Here is a 26,645-nt window from a genome sequence, read left to right as displayed (position 1 = left end):
CGGGTGGGGCTGAGAGAGCTCCGAGAAGCTGTGACTAGCCCAAGGTCACCCAGCGGGTGTGTGTGGGAGTGCACAGGCTAATCTGAATCCCCCAGAGAAGCCTCCACAGCTCAGGCGGCAGAGCTGGGAATCAAACCCGGTTCCTCCAGATTAGAGACACGAGCTCTTCACCTCCTCCGCCACTGCTGCTCCCTGAGGGGTTCTCTCGGAGGTGGTCGTCACAGTTTGGAGAGTTGCTGCCCCCCTGTGGGGAAAAGCCTTCAGCGTGCCGGACCAGATGGGGTGGGGGCTGGCCCACCGGGTGATGGACCCCTGCAGGCTGGGAAGAGAGGTCCTTGCTCTGCCACCGAAGAGCAGGACTGGGCCTCACAGGCCCAGAACGACACTAGAGCCAGCAGCCCCCGAGCTCCAGTCAAGGACTATGTGAAAATGACGACGCTGGGGAGCGAGCTCTTGAGCATGTGCAGAGTGCATTTCCCTTCCCTCAATCCCATTCGCTGCAGAAATTAACTCCCAGCTAGGTCTGGACCTTCCAGCCACTCCCAGACGTGACTTTCTCCCCTGGATGACCTTAGGGACGTTCCTCCTCCACAGAATTGGGCTCGGCCTGCCCCTCCTGCTCCAGGGTCTCCCCTCCCCCAGCTTGGGTGCAAAATGGAACTCATTCAAGAGGGCGTTGCTATCAGGGGAACAGTGTCTAAAACAGTGGTGGCGAACCTATGGCACGGGTGCCAGAGGTGGCACTCAGATCCCCCTCTGCGGGCACGCGGGCGCAGAGTTCGTCATGTGATAATAATGTAATTATTTCAGGGAGATTATTAGCTTTAAATCTAAGACCTAGTTTTGGGGAAGCAGTGTAGGTAATTAAGTGCTGTTAAACCTTACTGATTTTCATGGGAAGAATGAAAGCGTGATCTGGGAGTAAGCTCAGTTGCTGGCAATGGGGTTTGCTTCTGAGTAAACCCTCCTAGAGTCGTGATTCACCCATTTGAAGCATTGCACATTTGCTTCAAAGCAAAGCCACCGACTACCACCAAGCTTACTCCCGAGTAATGTGCGCCTTGGAGCCAACCATTTTTTCTATACTAAAACCTCAGTATTCAGGTTAAATTGCCGGGTTGGCACTTTGCAATAAATAAGTGGGTTTTGGGTTGCAATTTGGGCTGCACTCGGTCTCGAAAAGGTTCACCATCACTGGTTTAAAAGATGCCGTGATTTGGGCTGTTTGATGCTGGGCTTCCTCGCACGGTCTTCTGCTGCGTGCCTTCAGCCTCCGTGAGAAAGACAGACAAAAAATGAAGTGCACAAAGAAATAAACCTGGACGTAGAATTCTTTTATTCATCAAGTTGGGGGTACAAAATTATAGAATGCGGTGGGTGGGAGGCAGGGGGATCGCAACAGGGGAGTCCAGTCTTTGCCTTCGTCCCCAGGGCCCTGAGATAGTCACTGGATGAATTAAGTCGCTGAAAAGAACGTCCCTGTGCCTTGCAGGAGAAACGCTGCCCCTCCGCACTGGAAAAGCGTCACAGGAGCACACGGGCTCGGCAAAGGCGGGAGAGGGGAGCCGTCTTTGGTTGAGGGCAGGCTGAGGGGCAGCAGAGACCCAAGGGGAGCACCCCGGCGAGCCCGGCTCTCCCCCTACTGGCTCTCCCTCTGAAACCACTGCAGCACCGCAGCCTGGTTCTCCGCCACCCACTTGATGTTGGCCTTGGTCTTCTCCAGCGCCTGCTCCACAGCCCGAGTTCCAGAACCAAATCCCACATCCGCGTTGTCCTTCTGGAATTGCTCCAGCTGCCATGTGGGAGAGAAAGACAGGGGCGTGTGTGTGTGTGTGTGACTATTGCATATATTAAGAACATAAGAAGAACATAAGAACTAGCCTGCTGGATCAGACCAGAGTCCATCTAGTCCAGCATTCTGCTACTCGCAGTGGCCCACCAGGTGCCTTTGGGAGCTCACATGCAAGATGTGAAAGAAATGGCCAGGATGTGAAAGCAAATATTGCAGCAGTTCTGTCTAGTGCAGTGGTGGCGAACCTACGGCACGGGTGCCAGAGGTGGCACTCAGAGCCCTTTCTGTGGGCATGCGCAAACAGAGTGCCCCCCCCCCCCACATCAAGGCTGGCCTGGACCGCTGGGCTCGATTATTAGCATTAAACCTAAGACCTAGTTTTGGGGAAGCAGTGTAGGTAACCCTGTTAAGCACTGTTAAACCCCACTGATTTTCATGCGAAGAACTAAAGCGCGATCCTTTACCTGGGAGTAAGCTCGGTTGCTGGCAATGGGGCTTGCTTCTGTGTAAACCCTCCTAGGGTCATGATTCACCCATTGGAAGAGTTGCACGGTTGCTTCAAAGCAAAGCCACCAACTACCACCAAGCAAAGCTGAGTAATGCATGCTAAAACCTCAGTATTCAGGTTAAATGGCCGTGTTGGCACTTTGCGATAAATAAGTGGGTTTTGGATTGCAATCTGGGCACTCGGTCTTGAAAAGGTTCGCCATCACTGATCTAGTGGGTACTGCTCAGTACATTAGAAAAGGTCCTCTGCCTGGGGCCGATGGAGGGGAAGGGAAATTGGAGCCCGATTAAGAAGGGAGGGAAGGAGGCAGAGAAACGAGAGCGGGGAGGAAGGAGAAGCAGACCAAGAGGGAATGGCTCAGCCACGTCCTGCTTTCCAGGCCCAGTTGAGTGAGGCGGGGGGAGAGAAGCGGAATAGGGGGTCCTGTCTTTTATCCCACTGGGGCTGAAAGCAGCTGAGCAATTCTGGATCTGAAAACTGTGCAGAGGGAAGCAGCCTGCACCCCCAGGGCGCCGATCTGGATGGAGCCCCTGCAGCTGTTTCCTGGGGCCCAGCTGTTCTCCAGGAGTGAGTGCTCGCTGCCTGCGTGGTTTGGTTATAAAAAGGAGGGGTGAGGGACTCTTGGTCCAGAGAAGGGGTGAGGCTGAGCTCTTCCTCTCATGTCAGGAAGATGGCAGAGCGTTTTTGGAAGGATCGCAGAAGGCCAGAGAATTGCCCCCCCTCCCTCCGTGCAGCGCTCTCCACTCATGACTCACCTGCTGGAGTTCAAACTCCGAAGAGAATCTCTGAGTCACGGCCTGGATGAGGCTGGCGAAGGAGAAGGAGCCGCCGCCGTACCTGGTGGAATGGGACGTTGGCAAGCAGGGGATCGTTAGGAGCCTCACCCCACCCCACCCCGCCCCCACCCCCCACCAACCCCTGAAAACTCACTGGCTAAACAGCGTCTTCCAGTTGGCACGCACAAAGTCCCACACCAAGCTCTGCCCGTGCACGTTGCGGGCAATACTGTTGATGGTGGAGGTGGCATCTTGCCGGCGGATCTTGGAGGGGTCCAGGGTATACTTCAGGTACCTGTGGCCAAAGAGGCGGCATGTCTCTGAGCTGGCACCTACGCCGGGGGGGGGGGGGGGGCAGAAGTCCCTTGGGAGTGCCAACACACTCCTCCAGTACTGCTACCAAACCTTTCAGAGCCTTCCTTTTCAAGCTACTGCGGTATCATCTCTTCCAGGTGAGGCAAGAGGGGGTACCCCAGAGCCCCGGAGCTCTCAAGGGGAAAAGAGGAGTGTCAGCCCCCTTCCTCTCTGCTTCCCCACCCCCTGCTCCTTTATTCTGATGCACACACACACCCTGGCTGCCAGCAAAACAGCCGAGAACAGGTTTCCCCACCTGAGTACCACATAGCCAGGGTGCGCCTACGGAAAATGGTGCCTAGGACAAGCAAATTGAAATTGTGACTCTGTCCAAACATCTGGCGTCCATCTTAGATAACTTTACCATAATACCAGCTCAAAAATACAAGTCAAGCTCCTCAATCTTTTAATTCAGTTGCCCCCTTCTTCCTTCTTTGCGTCCCTAACCTCTTGGGACCCACCGTTCCCCCTCTTTGGGAGGGTTTTATTGTGGATTTTAATGGACGCCAAAGTAATTCTGTCCTGTATGCTGTATTTTAAATGGTTTTATTTTATAGTTAACATTTAATTTATAATTTGTATTTTGTATGTTTTTATTGTTTGTTGTGCCCTGCCCAGAGCCTTTTGGGGGAGGAGCAGTATATAAATTTAATTATAAATAAATAAATAACCGTCCAGGTGAGGCGTGAAGAACTGCCAGAATTCCACCTGTGAACTATAGAGACCGATTCCTCCGGACTCTGCAGCATGATAACCTAGTGAGGCCCCCCCTTCTTTCCAAAACCACCCTGCTCCAGATACTCCCCCCCCCCCAAAGTCTCCGAAGTGGGCAACCTCTTCACTCGCTCCTTGAGGGGACCTGCCTATGGGAAGGGGACAGACAGTGCCTGGCGTTTTTCTGCCGTGAGCTCCCCGGTGGAGCCTGAAGGGGGCCTCAGTGGGGTTCGAGCCCCCCCCCCCTCCAATGCAGCCGTTTTCTCCAGGGGGGCTGATCTGTGTCATGTGGAGCAGAGCTGTAATCCCAGAAAATCCCCAGGCCCCATGTGAAGAAGGAGAAGAAGAAGGAGAAGGAGAAGAAGAAGAAGAAGAAGAAGAAGAAGAAGAAGAAGAAGAAGAAGAAGAAGAAGAAGAAGAAGAAGAAGAAGAGAAGAAAGAAGAGAAGAAGAGAAGAAGAAGGAAAGAAGAAGAAGAAGAAGAAGAAGAAGAAGAAGAAGAAGAAGAAGAAGAAGAAGAAGAAGAAGAAAGAAGAGGAGGGGGAGGAGGAGGGAGGGAGGGAGGGAGGGAGGAGTTTGGTTATATGCCCCCTTCTATCCTGCAGGAGACTCAAAGGGGCGACAATCTCCTTGCCCGTCCCCCCCTCGCGACAAACACCCTGTGGGGTGGGTGGGGCTGAAGGCTCTGAGAAGCTGTGACTAGCCAAGGTCACCCAGCAGCGGCATGTGTCAGAGTGCAGAGCTAATCTGAATTCCCCAGATAAGCCTCCACAGCTTCAGGCGGCAGAGCTGGGAATCAAACCCGGTTCCTCCAGATTAGATACATGAGCTCTTAACCTCCTACACCACTGCTACAACGCTCCCCTCACTGAAAGGGGGGCAGCCCACCCGCCCTCTTTCACCACCTGTCCTGCCTCACTTCTCAACTGTTTATGGACCCCTAGAAACAGAAAGGGGCTCTCAGAAGACCCCTCGTCTTCCTCGGTCGCAGGGCCAGCCCTGGTGCTCCAGCCGGCCGTGAGGCTGGTCCCTGGCGAGTCGCAGGCTTCCCTGAGCCCGACGTGTCCTTGGCCAACCCTCACCGCTGTAGGATCCAGGGCTCCTGGCTGCAGGCCAGAGCGGAGCGGAGCTTGTCGGCCTCGGACACCACGGTGGCCTTCTGGAACATCTCCCATCCGAAGTCCCAGGCCTCCTCCCCGCCCAGGGCAATGGCAGTGCAATAGATGGACGACCGCAGGTTGGGGGTGATCCTGGGGTGGGAAGCAAGAGAGGGGAGTCAGTCGACATTGGGTGCCTGGCTACATTCCCGGCCCCCACCCGCCATCGCCTGGAAGATCGCAGGGACCACCACACAGCACGGAACCAGCAAAGGCGGCTGCAGCAATGTGGAATGGAGCCAGGAAGGGGATTCTGCAGTCTTGGGGCCACAGCAGAGAGAGGCATCCCCAGATTCTACGCCCAGGGAGCCGAACAACGCACAGCAGACAACCTGGACGACCCATTTCTGCACATCTGGGCCTGTCCTGGGCTATTCACGATGAAACTGCAAGGCCACGCCCACCCTGCGCCCCCTGGGGCTCCATGCTGTCTAGTACTGCGACCCCAGAGCTGAACTTGTGAGATCTCTCAGCGTGCCCTGCCATTTTGAGTGGCTCTGCCCAAAGGCTGGGCTGGACTCCCCAAGGTGACATATGGCAACCCCCTCCCCCACGCCCACAGCCCCCCCCCCCCGGATCTCCATCCAGGGATTTAAACTCTGGAGGATGAAAGCAGCTCAGGGTGGGATCCTGCCCTCACACCTGCCTGCGGGGCTCTCCTGCCCGGGCCCGGTCGGGTTCAGCACTTACGGGTTTGAGCTGGCATTTTCCCTCCATTTGCTGAAGAGGTCTGCCGCCAGGGCTTCACATTCCGGGATGCCAAAAGAGCAGGCCGTGCTGATGGCGGAAATCTCATTGTACCTGCAGGAGCAAAAGCATCAGGAAAGGATTCCGACGGATTCTGGAGTGAAGGGATCATCGTCCTCACCCCGAGAAGAGGGCAGCTCTCGGGCCAAAGTTACTCTTGCTCCCTCCCCTCCCTTCCCGTTGTCTCCACAGGGGTCTGCAACCTGCGGCTCTCCAGATGTTCGTGGACTACAAATCCCATCAGCCCCTGCCAGCATGGCCATGTAGGCTATGAACATCTGGGCTGTGGCTCAATGCAAGAACCTCGGCTTTGAATACAGAGGTTCCAGGTTCAATCGGCTCTCCAGATGTTCGTGGACTACAAATCCCATCAGCCCCTGCCAGCATGGCCATGTAGGCTATGAATATCTGGAGCTGTGGCTCAATGCAAGAACCTCGGCTTTGAATACAGAGGTTCCAGGTTCAATCGGCTCTCCAGATGTTCGTGGACTACAAATCCCATCAGTCCCTGCCAGCATGGCCATGTAGGCTATGAATATCTGGAGCTGTGGCTCAATGCAAGAACCTCGGCTTTGAATACAGAGGTTCCAGGTTCAATCGGCTCTCCAGATGTTCATGGACTACAAATCCCATCAGCCTCTGCCAGCATGGCCAATTGGCCATGCTGGCAGGGGCTGATGGGATTTGTAGTCCATGAACATCTGGAGAGCCGCAGGTTGCAGACCCCTGCTCCAGGAAAACTTACTGATCCATCAGGCCAGAAGGAACGGTGATCCAGTTCTGGGTGAGGTTCCGGAAATGTTCGAACAGAGGAGCCACCTGTTTCCTGATGTACTTCTGCAGTCAGAAGGGAAAGTGCAGAAAGGGATTTTAGGCAGTTTGGTTGAATCACCTCCTAAGGTGCAGGCACTTATTTGACTCCTCTGCAGCAGTGGCGCAGTGGTTAAGAGCAGGTGCATTCTAATCTGGAGGAGCCGGGTTTGATTCCCCGCTCTGCCGCCTGAGCTGTGGAGGTTTATCTGGGGAATTCGGATTAGCCTGTATGCTCCAACACACCCCAGCTGGGCGACCTTGGGCTAGTCACAGTTCTCTCAGCACTCTCTCAGCCCCACCTACCTCACAGGGTGTTTGTTGTGGGGTCAGGGAGGGCAAGGAGATTGTCAGCCCCTTTGAGTCTCCTTGCAGGAAAGAAAGGGGGGGACATAAATCCAAACTCTTCTGCTTCTTCTTCCCTTCCCCTCGTGGTGCCTCGTGGTGGTGGTCTCTGCTGCCCCCCGTTGGTCGGGGAAGAACCAGCGAGACCACCTCTCTTCTTGCCCACTAGGCCACTGTTAGTCTCCAGGGCCCGTTGGCACTCACCTTCATAGGCCCATAGACCTCGCTGCGATCAAACATGAGCTTGAAGTAGCCCAGGTTGCTGAGGGCCGTGTCCCAGGGCAGGTAGTCTGTCTCCAGAGACAGGTAGCGCGTCGTGTTCAGGGCCAGTTCTGTGCTGGTGTAGTTTGCCCTAGAACAGTGATAGCGAACCTTTTCGAGACCGAGTGCCCAAATTGCTACCCAAAACCCACTTATTTATCGCAAAGTGCCAACACGGCCATTTAACCTGAATACTGAGGTTTTAGTTTAGAAAAAATGGTTGGCTCCAAGGCGTGCGTTACTTAGGAGTAAGCAGGTGGTAGTCGGTGGCTTTGCTTTGAAGCAACCGTGCAACTCTTCCAACGGGTGAATCACAACCCTAGGAGGGTTTACTCAAAAGCAAGCCCCATTGCCAGCACCCGAGCTTACTCCCAGGTAAAGGATCGCGCTTTAGTTCTTCGCATGAAAATCAGTGGAGTTTAACAGCACTTAACAGGGTTACCTACACTGCTTCCTTTGTTCCAAACTAGGTCTTAGGTTTAATGCTAAGAATCGAGCCCAGCGGCCCAGACCAGCCTAGTGGGGGGGGGGGGAGCAACTCTGTTTGTGCGTGCCCACAGAGAGGGCTCTGAGTGCCACCTCTGGCGCCATAGGTTTGCCACCACTGCCCTAGAAGTTGAACCAGGTGAGCGCAGGAGGCTGAGCCCACTGCCATCCGCTGCCCCCTAACTGAGAGGGGGGCCCTTCCCACCACAGACTCTGGCCCAGAATGCTGCTGCTGCTACTACTCAGAGTGGGGCAGAGCTAGGGAAATGTTCAGCAAGAATTGCAAACAGATGGAGGATGGAGGATGTGCTTTGATTTGTCCTGGGGAAATCCTCTCCACCCCCACCCCCACCCTCGGCATCTGCTGGTGAGGAAGGGGCTGCTAGCCGGCCAAGTCTGCTTGGGCCCGGGAGAAGGTTGGCCCAAACCCTTCCCATCGGGTAGCTACAGAAAATGGTGCCCAGGGGAAGTGCTGAAATCGTGCCCCCCCCCCGCCCCCCCCGCCCCCCGTCCGCCTGGACTCCACTGCAGTGGGGCAGCAGATTCAGGGGGCACCGAGAACCCTAGTTGTGTTCACTGGGAGGGAGGGAGGGAGGGAGGGAGGGAAATTGGGGTAATCTGTATGTCATCAACAGTTATTAGACTATTAGGTGGTTTTATTGTGTTATTGTTATTATATTACTATTTTATTGCCTTTTAAACGATGTACCCTGTTCTGAGCCCGCACAGCAAGGGACAGCCGTCCAAAAATCCAGTGAACAAATTAAACTAATGTGAACTCCTATATGCACAGTAGACAGGAATCTTCCCATTTTTACGGACTTTATTTTTAAGTGTGACTAGTTCTCATCCACAATATATATGACATACTGCATGTATGTTAATTTTCAATGTTAAGTTTAACTCACAATTCCAATCCCTCAGTTGTTAATACTGTGTCTGTACGAAGTTCCAGTCAGTGTAAAAAAAAACCCGCTTACTTTTTTTATTGCATATATTATGGGTTATATTTTCAACTTTTACTTTTTTCCTACTTCTTAGAGAGTTGGTCCAAACTTTGTTTTTGGATAGCTGAGGATTTTTGCACTTATCTCCCTGCCGCCCCCCGCCCCGCCCCCGCTACCTCTCTCTCTCTTTTTCTCACACACAAAACCTGAGTAAATATAAAGTTTGGTTTAACAAAACTAACAAAATAGCAACTCTTCGGAGCAACTGTCTCCGAAGGGCAAACTGGTGCATCCCAACCACACACCTTACACTTTGCAACGGAAGAGATGCGGTTGACTTCTCCGCATTCAGCCCTCCTTGGTCCATCAAGGTGACAGCGATTTTGTCTACCTGCCTGGCCCTGGCTCTGAAGGGTCACCTGGAGTTCCTGGGCCTTCTGTGCGTAAAGCAGGCACGCCAGCTGTGCGCCGAGGCCCCTTCAGGCGCTGGCAGAGAACCGGGCAATGGCTTGGCCACAGCACACCTCTTGGGCCACACTCCTAAGGCCGGCAAAACCTTGTGCCAGCAATACCCCCCCACCCCCCGCATTGATTTAAAAGTCTCACACAACACATGGAAAGCAAAAGGTGTCTACGTCCCTCCCTCTCCACCCCTGCTCCCACCATCCACCCCAAGCCCAGGCGCAAGGTAGGATGCCGACCAACTCTGCAACTGAAAACCCCACCATCCACGCTTACGTGGGGCTTCCTCCAGCTCCAAGCTGGCTCTTCTGCCCCAAGTCCCTCTCGTGAAGGGCTGGGAGGATTTGCCAGAGGCTGACTGGGTGACCAGGGCCCCTCTTCCCTACAAGCAACCCTGGGGGATTTGCCCCCTGGCCGGTAGGTGGAGCATCGTGGCCAGCTGCAGGGGAGCTCATCCTTTGAGCCTGGAGACCCAGAGCCTGCCCCCTCCCTCCCTCCCTCCCCCTCTGTGTTCCCGAGCTCAGTGGAAACGGGAGGGGGGGAGCCCAGTTCCCTACCTGGCCAGGTTGAAGGCGTCATCAATCAGCTGAGCACGATTCAGGACAGGGATGACCTGGGGAGCAGATAGTGCTGCCAGTCAGGAGCAGGAAGGGGCGGGGGGGGGGGCAGAGAGGCAGGGGGGTCCTCCAGGACCTTCCCCATTGGCTCCAAGACCCTCTGAGGGAGCCCCTCAGGGAGCTCCGTCCTCATGAAGCAGCTGAGCCAAGGGCAGAGGGAAAGGGTCCGCAGGAGGAAGGAGGTTCTCTGGAGGGAGGGCTGGATCAGGGGGGGTTTGGAGAGGGAATGAGCGGGGGGGGGGCAGTGCCAGACGCAGGAAGCGGCATGCAAAGAATGGGGACAGAAGCAGGTGGGGTGAAGCGGAGAGATCACTGCTGGTACAGCCAGATCTGAGTGCAAGCCCCAGAGCTCCCCGCCCGCCCTTCCCACTTGGTGCCCTCCCTCCCACCCAGGGGGGCACAGTGGTGGGCTGCCCGTGAGCAACCTGCCTGGTGGTTGCTCCCCAGCTGTCCCAGGAGCCTGTCCCAGTTCTCCTGGTCGTAGTTCACGCGGAAGTAGCCCGTCACGTTGATGTTGCAGATCAGCCACTTGCCAGGTTCGGAAGCAGTCGAGAAGTTGCCGTTTGTGTCTGTCCGAAGGAAGAGGGAGGGGGGGCTCTTAAGATGGCCTCTGGGGCCCCCTTGGACAGCTTCACTCGCGCCGCCCCAACCCAAAGGCCAGCTGGGCTGATATAAACGGGGTTCCTCGAGCAGACAACGGAAAGCCAGAGGGCGGAGGGGGTCCCTCCTGGTCAGAGGAGTGGGGGGCCGGCGGCTCAGTCACTCTCAGACTGATTCAAAGGCAAAGCCCTGCCTGGGGGGGGGGACAAGAGAGACGAGCCCCTCCCTTCCGCCTTCCCTCGAGGCAGCAGCAGGGTCACTTGGAGGATGCCCACGAGGCCAACGGGTGCAGCGGACTGCCCCAAGAACACAACTCCCTGGCACAGGCCCAGCAAGTCTTTCGTAGCTCGAGCGGTCTCATCTGCACTCTGCCACTCTTGGGGAACAAAGACAGGGCTGTACCTGATGTCTCCTGGAGCCAGTACGTTCCTGTCTGGTTGTCTGACGTCATCCAGGAGACGGGGACGATCCAGGTGTAGCTGGGGGGAGGGAGGGGGGAGAAAGATGGCGGAAGATGGACGCAGGCCTCGCTCCTGGCTGACTCAGCAAGAGGGGCTGCCGCTGCCCTCCAAGAACGAGCCCTGCAGTGCTGAACACCAGGCCCCACAAAGAGAATGTCTCCCCCCCAAGACCCTTCCTCATGCAACCTGTGGATGTTGCCCTTCCCTGAAGCCCCTGCAAGGCGCAGCCTCCTGGCCCAGGGGCCACCGGACCACCTACTTGAATTCCGAGGGCCGCTGCACAGTGGAGTTGGGATCCAGCAGGAAGTGCCGCTGGGAAACGCTGCCCAGGCGGGTGTCCACGCTCAGCACGGGGAAGCCCATCTGCAGAGTCCAGCGGTTCATGATGTTCTCGATGGTTCCTGGGAGATAGAACTGATCCTCGTCGACTGCCTGCCGGAGACAGAGAAGGAAGCACATTCCTAGCCCAGAGCGGACGACTCGGGGTGTTCATCTTTCAGATGCTGCAGGACTCTTCTTTGGGGGAGAAGGTGCAGGACCTCCGGTCGGCCAGGAGGCCACGTCTGCCTGAAGAGTGGGGGGGGGGGAGCCCAGAAAACAGCTCAAGGGAAGAGGAGGGGAAGCCCCTTTCAGAGAGTGAGGATTTGCACAAGCCCTCAGTCGCCCGGGGCGGGGGGGGGGGGGGCTTCCTGTGAAGCCCACAGTGGCCGGAAGCAGCCAGGCAAACGGGGGGACAATTGAAGAAGCAAAGGGCATGGGCAGGGACAGCGGGGGGGGGGGGGACGAAGGCAACATTCCCTCCCCCAAGAGTTCTCAAGTGGCCCACTCAAGGACTGAGCGAGATGCCACGCTGAAGGAGTGCCACGTGCCCTGGGGGAGGCCTGCATACAGATGGCAGCTGCCCATCCTTCTGGGGAAGTCAACTCCCAAGTTTCGGGGCTATGATTTGGATGGGGGAAAGGGGAGAGAAGGAGCTTGAGCCTTCCCCCTCCCCAGTGCTTCCCCTGACCTAAATGGCCTGCGGGGGGGGGGGGGCACTGTCTTCCCATGGGCTGGGAGCTACAAGTGTCACCTCTCAGCCCTCACCCTCCTGCAAGGATACTGGAGAGAAGAGTCCCTCCTCTGCCTGCCCCCCCCTTCCAGTCTGTCGGGCAGGGCCTCCTTCTGGGGGGAGGGGCTGAGTACCTACCATCTGCAGGTGCTCCCAGAGGTCGCTGTAGACAGTGTTTCCGTAGGCAAAGGTGTGCAGGTAAGACTGCGGAGAGAAGAGCGGCCCGTCCATCAGAGCCCTTCCCAGGGACTGACTGCCTGACGAACGGGCCGGGGGGGGGGGGGGGGGGGGCCTTGGGCCAGACAAGCAGAAGCACCACACAAGCCGCAGGCCAGTCTTGTGCGCCACCCTGGAGTTGCGCTCTGCAGAGGACTGAGACTGAGACCCAGCAGTGTGCCCCCAAAAGGATGCCGCCCAGTGTCCCCAGCGTCTCTTCTATCGGGCCATCCGTTTGCCCTCTTGCCTCTGACTCTCCTTTGGCACCCTGCAGGCAGAGCTGGCGGGATCTCTCCTCTGCCACCCCACGCGATCGCAAGGAATCCAAGGAGGGCCAGCCCAGCCCCGCCAATCAGACAAGCTCACCTGCAGCCCCCGTTTAAACCGCTCCTCCGTAAGAAACTCGGAGAGCATCCGCAGCACAGACGCCCCCTGCAGGTGAAAGGAGGCCGTGTGAGGCAGGCAGAAAAGTCCCCAGTCATCTGCCCTCCTTTACACACCCTCCAGCCAGGAAAGGGGGGGGGGAGGAACTCCACCCACCCACCCACCCACCCACCCAGCGGCTCCAGTGCCCAGGCAGGAGGCTGCCAGTCCAGGCTTCAGTGGGCCCGCCAGCCGGCCGCAGTCACTCCCCAGTGTGTTCTTTGCAGTTGGAGGGGTGTTATTTCTTTGTTTTTGCGAGTGGGGAGCCGGCCACTCCCCCCTTCCTCCTTCACCCCCCCCCCCCGCACACACACATGAACTGAGACTCACCTTGTTGTAGGCGATGGAGTCAAAGACCTCGCTGATCTGAGCTGGCGTCTGGATCTCCGCCTCCCGGAAGGAGAGTGGGTGCGAGGAAACCAGGGCGTCAACGGCCATCACGCGGTACATGTCGTTGGTCACCAGGAGGTCTTTCTGCAAAGACAGGGGGCTCCCAGGTCAAAACCTGCCTCTGAGGAATGCAGGGTTGTTGTGTTCGCAAGCCTTGTCCTCCCAAGAGTGACCGGCTCAGCCTCTCCGCCTGGCCGCTCTGTGGCTGCCCTGTGTTCCAATCCCCGGCCTCCGCAGGCCAAGCCCACTGCCCGTCGCATCTGGCCAGAGCCCCAGGAGGGCCACGGTGATCTGCCCAGGCCTCCGGGAAGCCTTTTGGTCCGGCGGGCACAACCCGGGTCCAAGATGAGAGCAGAGGAGGGGCAGCATGGCCACGCACGGCCCAGCCACACGACACACCGTTCTGAACCTCCCTGTCGTTCCTGGGAGCTGGGAGCACGACCGACCGTTCTGCTGCAGGAGGGGCAGGCTCTCTAGGAAATGCCCTCCTGTGGCGGGGCTGCTGCTTTCCAGGGGTCCCGGGGGAGGGGCAGAGTCCTGGCAGCCGCACCTGCTCCGATTTGCAGCAGGAACGTGTTGTGTGGGCTGCAGGCTGCCCTCCCTGCCACGACGTGGGGTGGATTGCTGACCCACACGGGGGGCGGGGGGGCACTCACAATATTCCAGGTGGGCTCCGCGGCATCGGCTCCCAGGTACTCCACGTAGGAGGCAAAGCCTTCGTTCAGCCAGAGGTCGTTCCACCAAGCGAGAGTCACCAGGTTCCCGAACCACTGGAGAGAGGCAGGGGGTTAGCTGGCTGTTACATCCCCCCGCCCCACACAGCCAATTGGGGCACAGTGGCCGGCAGACGCAGGGTGGGCCGCCTGGCTGCCACTTAACCGCTGGGGTGGAAGCCTTGCCCTGAGGGGGAAGGGGGGCTCGGAAAATGGGGTGGGGGTGGGGGGGCTCTGTGGCCTGGACGTGTTTTGAGTGCGGAAGGCCCCAGGCTCAGACCCCGGCAGCATCTCCAGCTAGAAGGCTCCGGGTGGGAGGTGGCATGAAAAGGTTTTCTCTGCCTGAGACCCTGGACGCCCGTCAAAGTAGTAGACTGTTGGGTCGTCTGACTCAGGCGACGGTGGCCTTGTTGCGGGTGTGTTTGTGTGTGCAAAGAGTCAGAAGAGCAGGCAGATCTAAAGAGGACACCCTCAGTCCTGTGTGTGTGTGTCGGGGGGGGGGGGGTCTGGTGAGGGCTCCCGGCCAAGGCACAGGGCATACCTGGTGGGCCAGTTCGTGAGCAATGACTGTCACCACCCGCTCCTTGTTGCCGATGGAGGAGTAGAGGGGGTCGAAGAGCAGCGCGTTCTCCCTGTAGGTCACCAGACCCCAGTTCTCCATGGCTCCTGCATTGAAATCCGGAAGGGCCACCTGGTCTGGAGGTGAGAACAGCCCCTTGTCAGGATTTGACCCAGATGCTCTGCGCTGCGCACTCGCAAGGCTCAGATCTCCTCCTGCTCTGGGCAACTGGAGCTTGTGCCGGGGCAGAGGAAGAGGGCCAGCAGGCGCTTCAGGGCGCGGTCCGGTCCACGTGGCCGCTTCAGGCCCACAGCCACCACTCTCATTCCAAGAAGCACCGGGGGGGGGGGACATTTCCTTCAGCAGGGGCCCAAACCAGCAAGACTACCTCGTGGGGGGGGGGTCCCTGCCTCAAGATCTCCTGTGCAGTCTGAAGGCAAGGAGGGAAACCACACCAAAGGAACTCCAACCGCCCTCCCTCCCCCCAGGCCCTCCTGCTGCCGCTGCCGCCGCCGCCGCCGCTGCCGCCGCCACCGCCAGGTGAGCCCTCTGACCTTCCACCCACCTGACTTGTCCAAGGGGTAGGCAGTGTTGTAGTGCCGCTCGAAGAAGCTGAGGATGGGTCCCGTGACATTGAGTGCATACTCCCCCTGCCCCTCCCTGATGGCCTTCGGCCGGCCCCAGATCTGGATCTGAAAGAGGAGGAGGACTCAGGGGGGAGCCAACGGCACGTTGAAAGCCCACCTTGCCCAGGTGAGCCCCAGCCCCCCGCCACCCTGATGGGGAGAACCTCCCCCTCTCCCATTCTACCCACCAAGGTGCTGTTCTGGTAGGTCTTCACCGCCTCAAACTGGCTCACAATGAAAGCGAGCAGGTAGGTGGACATCTTGAGGGTGGGCTCAAACACAGTCCTGGTCCACACTTCATTATTGATGGTCACGTTTTCAGTCCCTGGAAGGAGACAGCGAGACAAGCCCCTCACTCGGCAGCCTGCTCCCCACCCACCCCTTTGCTGCGTGGCTGCAATTCCCAGTTGGCCACGCTGACAGGGGGCTGATGGGAATTGTAGTCCATGAACATCTGAAGTGCCCTAGGTTGGCCACCCCTGGGCTAGATCAAGGGATGCGATTGTACCTATCTGTTCTGCATTGGTTAGACCTCACCTGGAATATTGTGTACAGTTCTGGGCACCGCAATTCAAGAAGGATATTGAGAAGCTGGAACGGGGCCAGAGGAGGGCAACCAAAATGGTAAAGGGTCTGGAGTCCATGCCCTACCAGGAGAGACTTAGGGAGCTGGGGATGTTTAGTGTGGAGAAGAGAAGGTTAAGAGGTGACATGATAGCCGTGTTTAGATATTTGAAGGGTGTGGGAGGGAGATGGCGGTGAGGGAGCAAGCTTGTTTCCTGCTGCTCCAGAGACTGGGACCAGGAGTCATGGGTTCAAGGTGCAGGAAAAGAGATTCCACCTAAACATCAGGAAGAACTTCCTGACGGCTAGGGCTGTTCACACTCGGAGTGTGGTGGAGTCACCTTCTTGGGAGGTTTTTAAACAGCGGGTGGGTGGCCATCTGTCAGGAGTGCTTTGGTTATGTGTTCCTTCCTGCATCACAGGGGGTTGGACTTGATGGCCCTCGGGGTCTCTTCCAACTCTATGATTCTATGAACATTATCGTGACCCACTGACAAAATTTTCTAGTTCTCGGCTTTTATTGTTTCATTGCAGAGTGATTAGGAAAACATCCTGCCTGCACCCTTCTCCTTATAGCTCTGGAATGAAAAGGGCTACAAAAGACCAACGCATTCGGATAGCAGATCATTATAATGTGATGCTGCTACAGCGACTTCTCAACCCCTGGGTTTTAAGAACAGGGAAGGGAAATGGCAGCCAAGGCAAGGAGAGCAGTGCCCCGTGGACAGCGCCTGCAATTATGCAGATGGGGTCCAAAGGTCTTTAAAAAAAGAGTACCAAACCAGGGTGGGAAAAATTGTGGCAAGGGGGGGGAGCAGGAGGGGGCAAATCCTGCTTGCGTCAGGGCCACGGCAGGAGGCTGCAACTGACCCTTTAGCCCCCCAGCATTCAGGGTGATCCAGCAACCCCCCCCCCCCCCCGCCCAGTTCTGTGGCTGCCTTACTGTTTGCTGGCATGTTGGAGAGCGCCACGTGGTCAGGCGGGTGGATCAGTGTCAAGGCAAAGGTGGCCTTCATGGCAGGCTCGTCGAAGCAGGGGAAGGCCTTGCGGGCGTCAGCCGCCTGCATCTGTGTGGTGGCCACCACCCTGCGAAAACACCGGTTGCTCAGTCAGCGAGGACCCCCCTCCGTGGCCACCCAGCCGCCGGGCCACCTCCTGCCATCTGCCCAGGGCAACACTGGCAGCCCCCAGTGGCTCCCAAGATCCTCTCTCGCCAAGAGGAGAGGGTCTTCTGTAGGCACCCTCTTCTCTCCCTGGGTGGGTGCTTCACCTTGCTAGGGGCAGTTCAGGGCACCCTGAGTGCGAGCTGGGGGCTGCTGACCTGCGGCCAGGTGAGTGGGGGCAGGGTGTGGTCTGTGTCTCCTCCTACTTGCTCCCAGCCTCCCACCTCCCACTTTGCAGACTGAGGGAACTGGAGCAAACCCCCCACCCTGCTGAGACCCTCCTCCCTGCCCGGCCGCCACCTACTTGGCCTGCCCATCCTCCTGGTATTCACTGCGGTAGAAGCCGGCCAGGTCGTCGGCCAGTTCCCCGGTGAAGCTGGTGTGGAGCTCATATTGCTGGTTGGCCTGTAGCTGGCTGCTGAGCTGCACCACCAGGTACTCGGTCTCCTTCTCCTCACTGATGCTGCTGATGTTGGGGGTGGGGGCCCCGTTGACCCCCGTCAGGGAGACCTGGGGGGCCGTGTAGTTCAGCTTCTTGCTGTGGATGAGGATGAGGTCGGTGGCGTTCTGGCAGAGGAAGCGCACGGAGCTGTTGCCGTGGAACACATAGAGGCCCTGGTCGTTGGGCTTCAGGAAAGGCTGCAGGGAGATCGTGTAGCTCTCGGGTCGCAGGGTGCTGGGCAGGCGCCACTTGTTCCAGGGGTTCTCTGGCGTGGGCGTGGTGCTGGGGCCAGGGATGCCGCTGGTGGTGGTGGTGCTGGGGCCAGGGATGCCGCTGGTGGTGGTGGTGCTGGGGCCAGGGATGCCGCTGGTACTGGTGGTGGTGGTGGTAGTGGTGGCTGTAGAGGGTCCGGGCGCAGCGTTGTCTGTCTGCTGCTTCAGCTGAGAGTAGACCACGGAGAGGGCGATGATGGTGGCCAGGGCGGCCAGCCCGAGGGCGATGCCCACAATGCCCAGAGTCTTGCTGATGAAGAAGCCCTTGGCCATGGCTGACGGTGCCTGGAGAGGGTCGGAGAGCAAGAGGTGCAGGGCCAAGCTTTTATCTGCCGCCTGCTGGGATTTATGAGCCCCAGATTAATGAGTAAACAGCCAGGAAACGGGCGAAGGTCGCAGCTCCTCCGGGACCTCAGAGATGCCTTTTTTCCACGGCCCTCAGCAGAGTTAAGGGAGAACGGGGAATCCAGGTGCCGTTTCTGTAGGGAAAGTCAGCAGAGACCCTGAGTACCTCCAGCAGCTGTTGGGATGGACGGCAGCAGCTGGACTCGCAGGGCTTGGGAGCAGGGCCTGGGGCCTGTGTGCCCAGCTCTGGCACCTGAAGCAGTGGCGGAGTTGTGGTTAAGAACAGATGCACTCTAATCTGGAGGAACTGGGTTTGATTCCCCACTCCGCCGCCTAAGCTGTGGAGGCTTATCTGGGGAATTCAGATTAGCCTGTGCACTCCCACACACGCCAGCTGGGTGACCTTGGGCTAGTCACAGCTTCTCGGAGCTCTCTCAGCCCCACCTACCTCACAGGGTGTGTGTTGTGAGGGGGGAAGGGCAAGGAGATTGTCAGCCCCTTTGAGTCTCCTGCAGGAGAGAAAGGGGGAATAGAAATCCAAACTCTTCTTCTTCTGATTCCAGGCACCTCTCCTTTCCCCGCCTCACGAAATTCACACCAGCACTCTTGCAAAATCTCATATATTTGGCTCTGAAGAAATGATCACACCTGTACACACCTGTGCAAAGGGGATGATCTCTACTGGGGTGGCCAACCTAGGGCACTCCAGATGTTCATGGACTGCAATTCCCAGTGCACTCCCACACACGCCAGCTGGGTGACCTTGGGCTAGTCACAGTTCTTCAGAGCTCTCTCATCCCCACCCACCTCACAGGGTGTTTGTTGTGAGGGGGGAAGGGCAAGGAGATTGTAAGCCCCTTTGAGTCTCCTATAGGAGAGAAAGGGGGGATATAAATCCAACTCTTCTTCTTCTCTTGGGCCACCTCAGGGTTCCTTCACTCTCCCACCTTGCTGGGTGCATCTTATAATTTCTGTACTTATCCTGCAGCCCCCCGCCCCCGCCCCCGGCCTCTGCCAGGAAGTGCTTTGAACAGCCAGATGGAGGGAGCAGTCTTGATTCTAAGGGGAACCTCACTGGGGGCAATCGGGAGTTCTCCTTGCTTGGGACCGCACTGAGATACCAGAAGGCCACCTGGCTTTTTGCCAAAGAGACCTGACTCTCTCTCTCTCTCTCTCTCTCTCTCTCTCTCTCTCTCTCTCTCTCTCTCTCTCTCTCTCTCTCTCTCTCTCTCTCTCTCTCTCTCTCTCTCTCAGCAGCATGTGAAGATTGGCACTCGATCCTCTAGCCCACTTCATCTGGTGCAGGGGGTGCCCTCAGTCAACCACGCAGGGGTGAACAGAGGGTCTGCGAGGCAAGACGAGCAAGAGACTGGCCTAAAATTCAGGCGCATTGAAGCAGAAGGACTACCCAGGACACACACAAGGCAAGGGCTTTTTAAGCCTGGCCAGATACAGCTGATTTTCCTGTCAGACTCTAATTCCTTAGTTTCGTGCGGAAGCCGTCTTTCTCAAAGGGGTCTTGCTGACCCAGGAAATAGAACTGCCCCCCCCCCCTTTGGTGTGTGGTCCCTTTACACTTCAGTTTGGAAACCAGCCATGTGAAAACACCTCATTTAAGTTTCTGCCCCCAATGAACGCTGATATAATAACTTTGGGTTTGCCACAGAAAAGTACCCAAAGAATTAAACGTCATGTAAAAGGACTGCTCGTTTGCTTCCTACTTGGCACAAACAGGGCCAGAGAGAGTCACTTTTCAGCATTCTGCGTCAAAACCCCTGGTATCTCAATGCCAAGAACATGGAGCAAGGTGACCAAGCGTGGGTTCCTGTCAGGTGCGTTCTAACCTGGCACTTTCTGCAAAGAGCTCAAGGTGCCACCTGTGGCCGGTTCCTTCCCTCTTACTGAAAACTCTCTCAGCCACTTGAAAAACCGTCCAGGACCTTCACTCAACCGAGTAAAACTAAGTAAAAGCGCAGGCAGCCGCTCCCACACCAGCCTGTGGACTTTCAGTTTCGAATTGCCCCAGAACGCTTCACGCCTGGCCCCCAGCCCTTCCTCCTGACCGCCAATTTAGGAGTCATTTCTGCCTTCTGGCGTGGGCTAGACATGTGACACACCGGCCTCGTCTCCTCAGACTGGCAGCCAGAGGCATCGCTGGGGAAAGCTGCACCCGGGGAGGACTCCACGTTTTCTGCCACCCAAGGGGACCCCCCCCCTGGCCCCGCACCACCTCTTACCTTATATGTATCAATGGGGGCATGGGGGAGGCCGCAGCGCAGGGACCCATTATGGGAGTGGAAAACACAGAGCCCGCCGCGATTGCCTCTCTGCCCAATGGAGCCAGCAGAGGGGGGGTGACCTCCTAGGCACAGCTGCAGCCATTCCCTCTGCCCAGGATAGCAGTCACAGCCGGGTCATCTGCTGCCCGAGGGCGGGTCAAGGCCTGCCTCTCGGGCAGTAGTGTGGGGGTGATTTTCCACCCCCGTGTGACTCACATGGGGGCGCCTGGGGTGTTTGTCCCTGTTTGTCCCCGTGGCAGCTACGCCCCTGCTGGCAGTGGCTCTCCAGGGTCTCAAGCAGAGGTCGTCCGCATCTCAGGCTAGCCAGTCCTTTTCCAGGTGGACGTTGCTGGACTTGACCCTGGGGCTCTTCTGAGCCAGGGCCCTTGTGCAGCCAACTAGCAGCTGCCAGGACAGACCTGCGCCAAATACCCGACAACGCTGTCATCGTCACCCTCCAGAAAGCAAACAATCGAGACAGGATTGTTCTTAACGAAAACAGCCGATGAAAGACGGGGACGTGATCCGTGGCCGTTGGAGGGCTCCTCGCAACTTGGCTCAGCCCCACTTCCTCCACTTTTGGCCCACCCATGTCACCAGCTCTCTCTGCCAGGCCACGCCTGGCGCATGCCTGCGGGGGGGGGGAGGACTGGGCGGCTGCTGGGTGCACCTTCTGAGCCCCTGAGCCTGCCATCGAACCACCCAGCTGAACTTCCGGGCAGGAGAGTAGTGGCCCCAGCCCCGCTGGCACCCAGCACTCTGCCGACACACTGAATGGGGTGGGGTGGGGTGGGGGGTGGGTGGAACGGAGCCCCTAATCCACCACAGGAAGCCTTACAGAGCCCAGGAGTGGTAAAGTTTCCGGGTTAGATAATATAGAGCCACTCTGAGCCTGCCCTCCCCCCACTCCCCCCCCCCCGTGAGGACCCCCTGGGCAGGGTGGCAGGGGTGCTGCTGTGCCTACTCACCTGGGTGCTGCCGCCACCGCCATGGCCGCTGCTCCTGTCCTCCCCTGGCTCTTGCAGAGGGGCCAGCTCTCTGGCATGCTTTCCAGACCAGCTATCATGCCAGGGCTCTTTTTGGCGGGCTCAGCCCTGATCTCTCTCCCCGCTTTAACCCCTGGGCTGCTGGCCCAGCCAGAGGCAGATCCTGGAGTTGGAAGGCACTTCCAAGGACGGGAGGCAGCAGAAACCGGGAGTCCCGGAGCAAGGGGGTCGAAGCTGCTCCCTTTTGGCCATCACCGTCTCTGCTACTGGCGAGGCCTGCAGTGCTCTCTCTCAGACCTGGAAGGGACAGACCCACCCACGGATGCGGCAGCTGCCCAGCGAGCGCATCTGGAAAGCATTTGGGGAGGAGGCTGCGCAGCACAATGCGCCGAGCAGGGGCCTGCCTGGGAGTATGGAAGGGGGAGAGCCTCGGAGCCCCGGGCAGGCCTACCTTCCTGTGCGGCCAAGAGAGGGAAGGAGAGCCCAGCTGGCTGAGCGGCAGCCCGGGAAGCACATCTGGCTCCGCTGTGTTCTGCAGGAAGTGTCCTGCCCGGGGCATCGCTCAGGAGGCCGTTTGGATCATGGGAACAGGGCTGTGGAAAAGGGAAGTGGTCAGAGGGCAGCAGCAGCAGCAGCAAGGGAACCCCGGGACGGCCCAGTCGTCGCGTACACCAGACGGACGGGCTCTGGGTTGCACTAGGCGGCTTCTGGACGGCCAGGAGGGCGCTTGTTTAAGAGGCTTTGGTCAGGAGGGGTTTTTGTGTGTCAGGCGTGGAGCTCACTGTTCCGCCTGCTGCTGTCTGTAGGATCTTGTCCATCCGGCACTAGTTTCAAATGTCTGTGCTGCATCCTTTACAGGCGATCTTTATCGCTTGTTCTAGTTGTGTGATCCGCTTTGAGTCTCAACCAGAGAGGGAGAATCAGAGTAAAATAAATAAAGACATAAACCCAGAGCAGCAGTCCTGGAGGGGGCAGCACGGGCCCCACTGCTCCCCCTCCCCCAGAAGGAAGCCAGGATGAGGTGGCCAAAGACCTCCTCCTCCTCCCCCTCCCCCACTCTCTGCAGGATCTTTGCCTTTCCTGTGCTCTGCAGCCTCCACCTCCATTGTATCCCTGGCCCCCCAAATCATCCTCCATAGACACCCGTTGAAAGGCGCATCAGCAGGACCACTGGGGGAGGGATGCCGAGAAGTTGGGAAAGACACCCCCACCCCCACCAGCCATCTCCTGTGCCAGCACCCACAGCTCCTCTGTCCGTGGGCTCTCCAGTTCTGCAGGTCCCCTCGGGTCAGAGCAGGCGGCCATCCACTGTCTGTTCCACGCAGCCGCAGCAACTCTGGGCTAGCTGAGGGCAGCGTCGGAAGGGTTAGTCTCCGACCTGTGCAGGGAGCAGGACACTGAAGGGAAATTCCTTCCACACATCGTCATGCCAGAACTGCAGGCAGGACGAGCCCCTGGAGGGAGGTCTCTGGCCTGCGGGCCACGGAAGAGAGGAGGAAGTCATAGAATCATAGAGTTGGAAGAGACCCCAAGGAAGGGCCATCGAGTCCAGCCCCCTGCCAGGCAGGAACACACACTCAAAGCACTCCCAACATCTGCTCATCCAGCCTCTGTTTGAAAACCTCCAAAGAAGGAGACTCCACCACTCTCCAGAGGCAGCGGATTCCACTGTCGAACAGCCCTGACGGTCAGAAAGTTCTTCCTGATGTTTAGGTGGAATCTCTTTTCCTGCACCTTGAACCCATCACTCCTGGTCCTAGTCTCTGAGGCAGCAGAAAACAAGCTTGCTTCCTCTTCGACATGTCATCCCTTCAAATATCTAAACATGGCTATCATGTTCCCCTTTAACCTTCGCTTCTCCAGACTAAACATCCCCAGCTCCCTAAGCCTCTCTTTGTAATAGAGCATGGATTCCAGATCTTTTACCATTTTGGTTGCCCTCCTCTGGACCCGTTCCAGCCAGTCAATATCCCTCCTGAACTGCGGTGCCCAGAACTGTACACAATATTCCAGGTGAGGTCTAACCAATGCAGAATAGAGAGGTACAAATACATCCCTTGATCCTGGCACTATACTCCTATTGATACAGCCCAAAATCGCATTGGCTTTCTTGGCCGCCACATCACACTGCTGACTCATTTTTAGTTTGTGGTCTACTAAGACTCCCAGATCCCTTTCGCATGTACTGTTGTCAAGCCAGGTGTCGCCCATCCTATATCTGTGCATTTCATTTTTTCTGCCTAAGTGTAGTATGGGAAGAAAGAAGTACCCCCCCCACCCGCCGCCCCAGGGATGCAGGTGAGCCCGGGACAAGCGCTGCGCCAGGGGCAGCTCCCTTCCCCAAGACAAGCAGGAGAGAACAGCAGCGGCAATCGCAGCACCCTTGGTTTGGGCCAAACGGACCGGCACCAGGAGAAGCCTTTGCCAGGAGTGGAAAAGGTCTTTGGGCTACAACCAAACACCTGCATACCCTGCTGGAGGGGGTGGGGACTCGGATGCACATACACACATGCCCCTGCAAAGGCTGGAGCATCTGGAGCACCCGGGGCAGCTTTGGCCAGTGGGCTTAGCTGCCAAAAGCTCTGGCAGCCGGTGCCTTGAATGCTTGGGGGGGCACGTTTGTGAACAAAAATGGGGGGGGCTTTGCTGTGGTAGCTGCCACTGGGAAGGAGTGATCGCCCACCTGCCTGCCACACTGCCGGCACCCTGCGGATCCAAAGGGTACAGACACGTCCTGTTCCAAGGGGGCTGCCAGGAGGCCCTAGCTGGGCGTGTGGGGCAACCCACGTCCTTCACGGGCACAAGGGAAAGTGGGCAGAGGTCAACCCGAGGTCTGAGAGGGTGCCATGTTTCTTGGCAGCAGCCAAAGGTGGAGACCTACAAGGAATCAGCAGGGCAGGGCAACCGGGCCTCCCTCCGCCAGCTGGGTCTCTGGGCACACCCAGTCAGCCCTTGGGAAAGAGCTCTGGCCGCTGAGTCCTGGGCCCTGACGTTGCTGTGGCCATTCCCAGCCGCGCCAGAATTCAGACACGCAGGAGGACCTGGATCAGGGCCTGGTTTTGTTTTTTTGAAGACTCACATTCACCTTTGGAGAGTATATGCTTCAAGTATTTAAAGTACTTCTAGATAACGTGCTGCTGGTAATCTTCACAACAGCCTTGCATGGTAGGGCAATATCCTTCCTATGGTGGTGGAAGAAGCAAAGTGACAGCCGCGTAGGGATCAGGAGAGAGGCAGGCCAGGAGGAGCGCTCCCTCCCTCCCTCCCTCCCTCCCTCCCTGCTCATCCCAGCTCCGCTCTCCCTTTGAGGACGTCCTCGGGCAAGGGGGCGGGGCATTCAGGAAGAGCAACCGGGACCCCCCAAAACTGGGCCAGCCTCTGCTTAGGAAAGAGCCCTGGACGGACTCCTGCCAGCACCCACCGACCGGCCGACTCTCTCCGGGCTGCTGCTGCTGCTGCTGCTGCTGCTCGGGGGACCGACTGGCGCTTCGCTGAGAGGCCACCGGTGTGAGGTTGGCGGGCAGCCCCCCCTCGGCGGAGACGCCGCCCACGCCCGCACCCCACCCCCGGCGCAGGGCAAGGGGCGCGTCGTAAAAGGAGACAATCCTGCCGCGTCCTCCGGCGGTGCTGCTGCTGCCCTTCGCCCCCAGCGCGCTGGGCCAGCTGGCAGCCGCCCAAGGCTCTCGGCTGGGCCCTGGGCGGGCGGCGGAGCGGCAGGCGCCCGCTGCCGGCCGGGGAGGGCCAAGAAGAACCCGCCGCCCCTCCGCTCGGCCTCCCCGTTAGCCGCCGGCGGCCATGGAGCGAGGCGAGGGGCCACGTCGGGGCGCACGTCGGGGCGGCTCTGCGCGTCCAGCCAGGAGGCGGCGGGGCGGGGGTCCTCCCGGACAGGCACTGATCGACGGAGCCGCGCAGGGCACGAAGCCAACTGAAGCCCCAGCCGCCCGCCTCCTCCCACGTCGGGCCTTAGAGGGGAGCCCTGGGGCGCGCGGGGGGGGGGGGGCGGGACTCTGGCTTCGTGGCGAATGAGGGGGACGAAGGCAACCACGCGCGGAGACCCGCGGGAGTGCTGGCCAGTCCCGGCGGGCGGGAACGACCCGGGGCGTCTCCGGAGCGCCTTGGGAAGGCCCGGGCCTGGCCGCCCCCCTGCCGCCTCCGTATCAGCCGGGCCAGAGAGGCAGCTCGGTGCTCCTGCGGGCTGTCGGTGGCCAGCTTGGAACCGGTCCTGCCCGGCGCCCAGAACTTACCCCAGGGGGAGGCCAGGGCCGGAGTTCAGCGCGGGGTGACCCAGGCGTGGGGTGGCGACGTGTGGGTGGCCGTTGGCTCTCGGTGCCCAAATGTGATAATCTCCTTCTTGTGTCGTATCCAGACCTGCTCGGCTGGTTCTGGATGTGCCGCCTTTGAGATCTGGCAGGAAAGGGAGCTGATAGGCCCAAGTGGTTCCAGATTAAGGGTGCATGACAGGACTTGTCAAAACATCTCCCTGCCCCACACGCCTGGTGGGGAGGAGGGCTGGAGAAGGAGGGCCGCTGCCCACTTGGGCGCACGGGGACTGCCCCGCAGGTGGCTTGGAGAGAAATGCCCCATCCCTTTGACACAGGCTTAGCGGGAGGAAATGCTGCAGGAGGGCGAGAGGGAAACTCCACTTGTTTGGGGGGTGGGGTTGCAATTTAGGAGAGGTTTTTAGGGAGCAGAGCGTGCTTCCTTGTTGCACAAACCTCTTGCCAGAGCGCTGGGCTCATTAGCAAGCTAATGACGAGGAAGCCTCCGGCCGCTGCTTTTTGCTGCCTGAAAGGAATGCCTGCCAGGACTAGAACTCGGGAGCAGCCGGAGCAGCGCCCTCTTTCCCCTCCCACCCCCCATTCCATTCAAAACACTCTGGATTCCGTCCTCCAGACTGTGGAAGCAGCAGCGGCAGCAAACATTCTGGCTCCTGGGCCTCCCGGCACCATCTGAGGGACTGCAGCTCTGCTCTCACCACTGCACTCACTGGCTGACAGGAAACCCCCTAATCTCCAGCCACAACTCTGAGTAGAAAGACCCCGACAAGGCCGTTTCCCTGAGAATCCTTCGGGTGAAGGGCTCCTTCGTTCTGCCCGGCTGGAATCTACGGGCCTGCAGTGCTGTTGGGAATGAAGAGAAGACTCTGCCTGCTCGTTGTTTCTGTCCGCCCTGCCTGCCCAGCGGTCCCCTGCAGCCACCCTCTTTTTCTGCTAGGTGGCAAAGTCCCCGATGCTTCAGCCTTTCCTTGTGGGACCAGAGCTCCGGCCCCTCGATCATCGTGGTTTTCCTCTAATGTACTTTTTCCAGCTGTGTAGTATCCTTATTGATCTGCTTATGTATATTTCGCCCACCTTCTCCCTGCAGAGCAGAACCCAAGAAAACCGGACTAAAGCCAACCAGGCCGCCCCACAGACAGCCCCAGAAATCTCTCCAGAGGTGGCTCAAGGAAGCGGCATTCCTTTTCCCCGAGGCAAAAGTTCCTTCCGTGCCTCAAGCGCAGAAGGGGCCAAGGAGGAAGGAGCTGGTCGCTCTGGGGCCCGGCTGGATCCCTTGTTTCCCGCCCTGCCTGCATAGCCAGCC

The 26,645-nt window shown here is 58.4% G+C and overlaps 1 protein-coding gene across 4 annotated transcripts; it reads right to left on the bottom strand.

The window, feature by feature from the left end:
* Positions 1 to 1,313: 1,313 nt before the first annotated feature.
* On the bottom strand, positions 1,314 to 25,464 carry LOC125424628 (alanyl aminopeptidase, membrane). 4 transcript variants are annotated; one of them, XM_048482025.1, is made up of 22 exons: positions 25,310 to 25,464; positions 21,517 to 21,658; positions 17,046 to 17,934; positions 16,522 to 16,664; positions 15,203 to 15,339; positions 14,954 to 15,080; positions 14,371 to 14,525; positions 13,773 to 13,886; positions 13,057 to 13,200; positions 12,670 to 12,735; positions 12,226 to 12,291; positions 11,296 to 11,468; positions 10,978 to 11,054; positions 10,405 to 10,544; positions 9,916 to 9,971; positions 7,407 to 7,554; positions 6,793 to 6,884; positions 5,991 to 6,101; positions 5,226 to 5,393; positions 3,231 to 3,371; positions 3,056 to 3,137; positions 1,314 to 1,792 (listed from the first exon to the last, which is right to left on the bottom strand). In XM_048482025.1, exons 3-22 carry the CDS (start codon positions 17,726 to 17,728, stop codon positions 1,640 to 1,642), a joined length of 2,976 nt encoding a protein of 991 aa, XP_048337982.1. In that variant the 5' UTR covers positions 17,729 to 17,934; positions 21,517 to 21,658; positions 25,310 to 25,464; the 3' UTR covers positions 1,314 to 1,639. The 4 variants fall into 4 exon arrangements, with proteins under 4 accessions (XP_048337982.1, XP_048337983.1, XP_048337981.1 ...); XM_048482026.1 differs by lacking the exons at positions 21,517 to 21,658; positions 25,310 to 25,464 and adding an exon at positions 21,048 to 21,437 and having other exon boundaries at positions 17,046 to 17,531; positions 17,565 to 17,934; XM_048482024.1 differs by lacking the exon at positions 21,517 to 21,658.
* Between the last annotated feature and the right edge of the window lie 1,181 nt (positions 25,465 to 26,645).

The sequence above is a fragment of the Sphaerodactylus townsendi genome, linkage group LG17, assembly GCF_021028975.2.
Source record: "Sphaerodactylus townsendi isolate TG3544 linkage group LG17, MPM_Stown_v2.3, whole genome shotgun sequence".
Lineage (NCBI taxonomy): Eukaryota > Metazoa > Chordata > Lepidosauria > Squamata > Sphaerodactylidae > Sphaerodactylus > Sphaerodactylus townsendi.
Note: the sequence above shows the minus strand (reverse complement) of the source record. Positions and strands in the feature narration are given on the sequence as shown.

Excerpts from the sequence above, each read along its gene's own strand:
- LOC125424628 (XM_048482025.1), bottom strand. The coding sequence starts at position 17,728 with ATGGCCAAGGGCTTCTTCATCAGCAAGACTCTGGGCATTGTGGGCATC. Across the intron at positions 15,340-16,521 it reads CTCCAACATGCCAGCAAACA|GGACTGAAAACGTGACCATC; the intron begins GTAAGGCAGCCA and ends GTCTCCTTCCAG. Across the intron at positions 14,526-14,953 it reads CTACCCCTTGGACAAGTCAG|ACCAGGTGGCCCTTCCGGAT; the intron begins GTGGGTGGAAGG and ends TCTCACCTCCAG.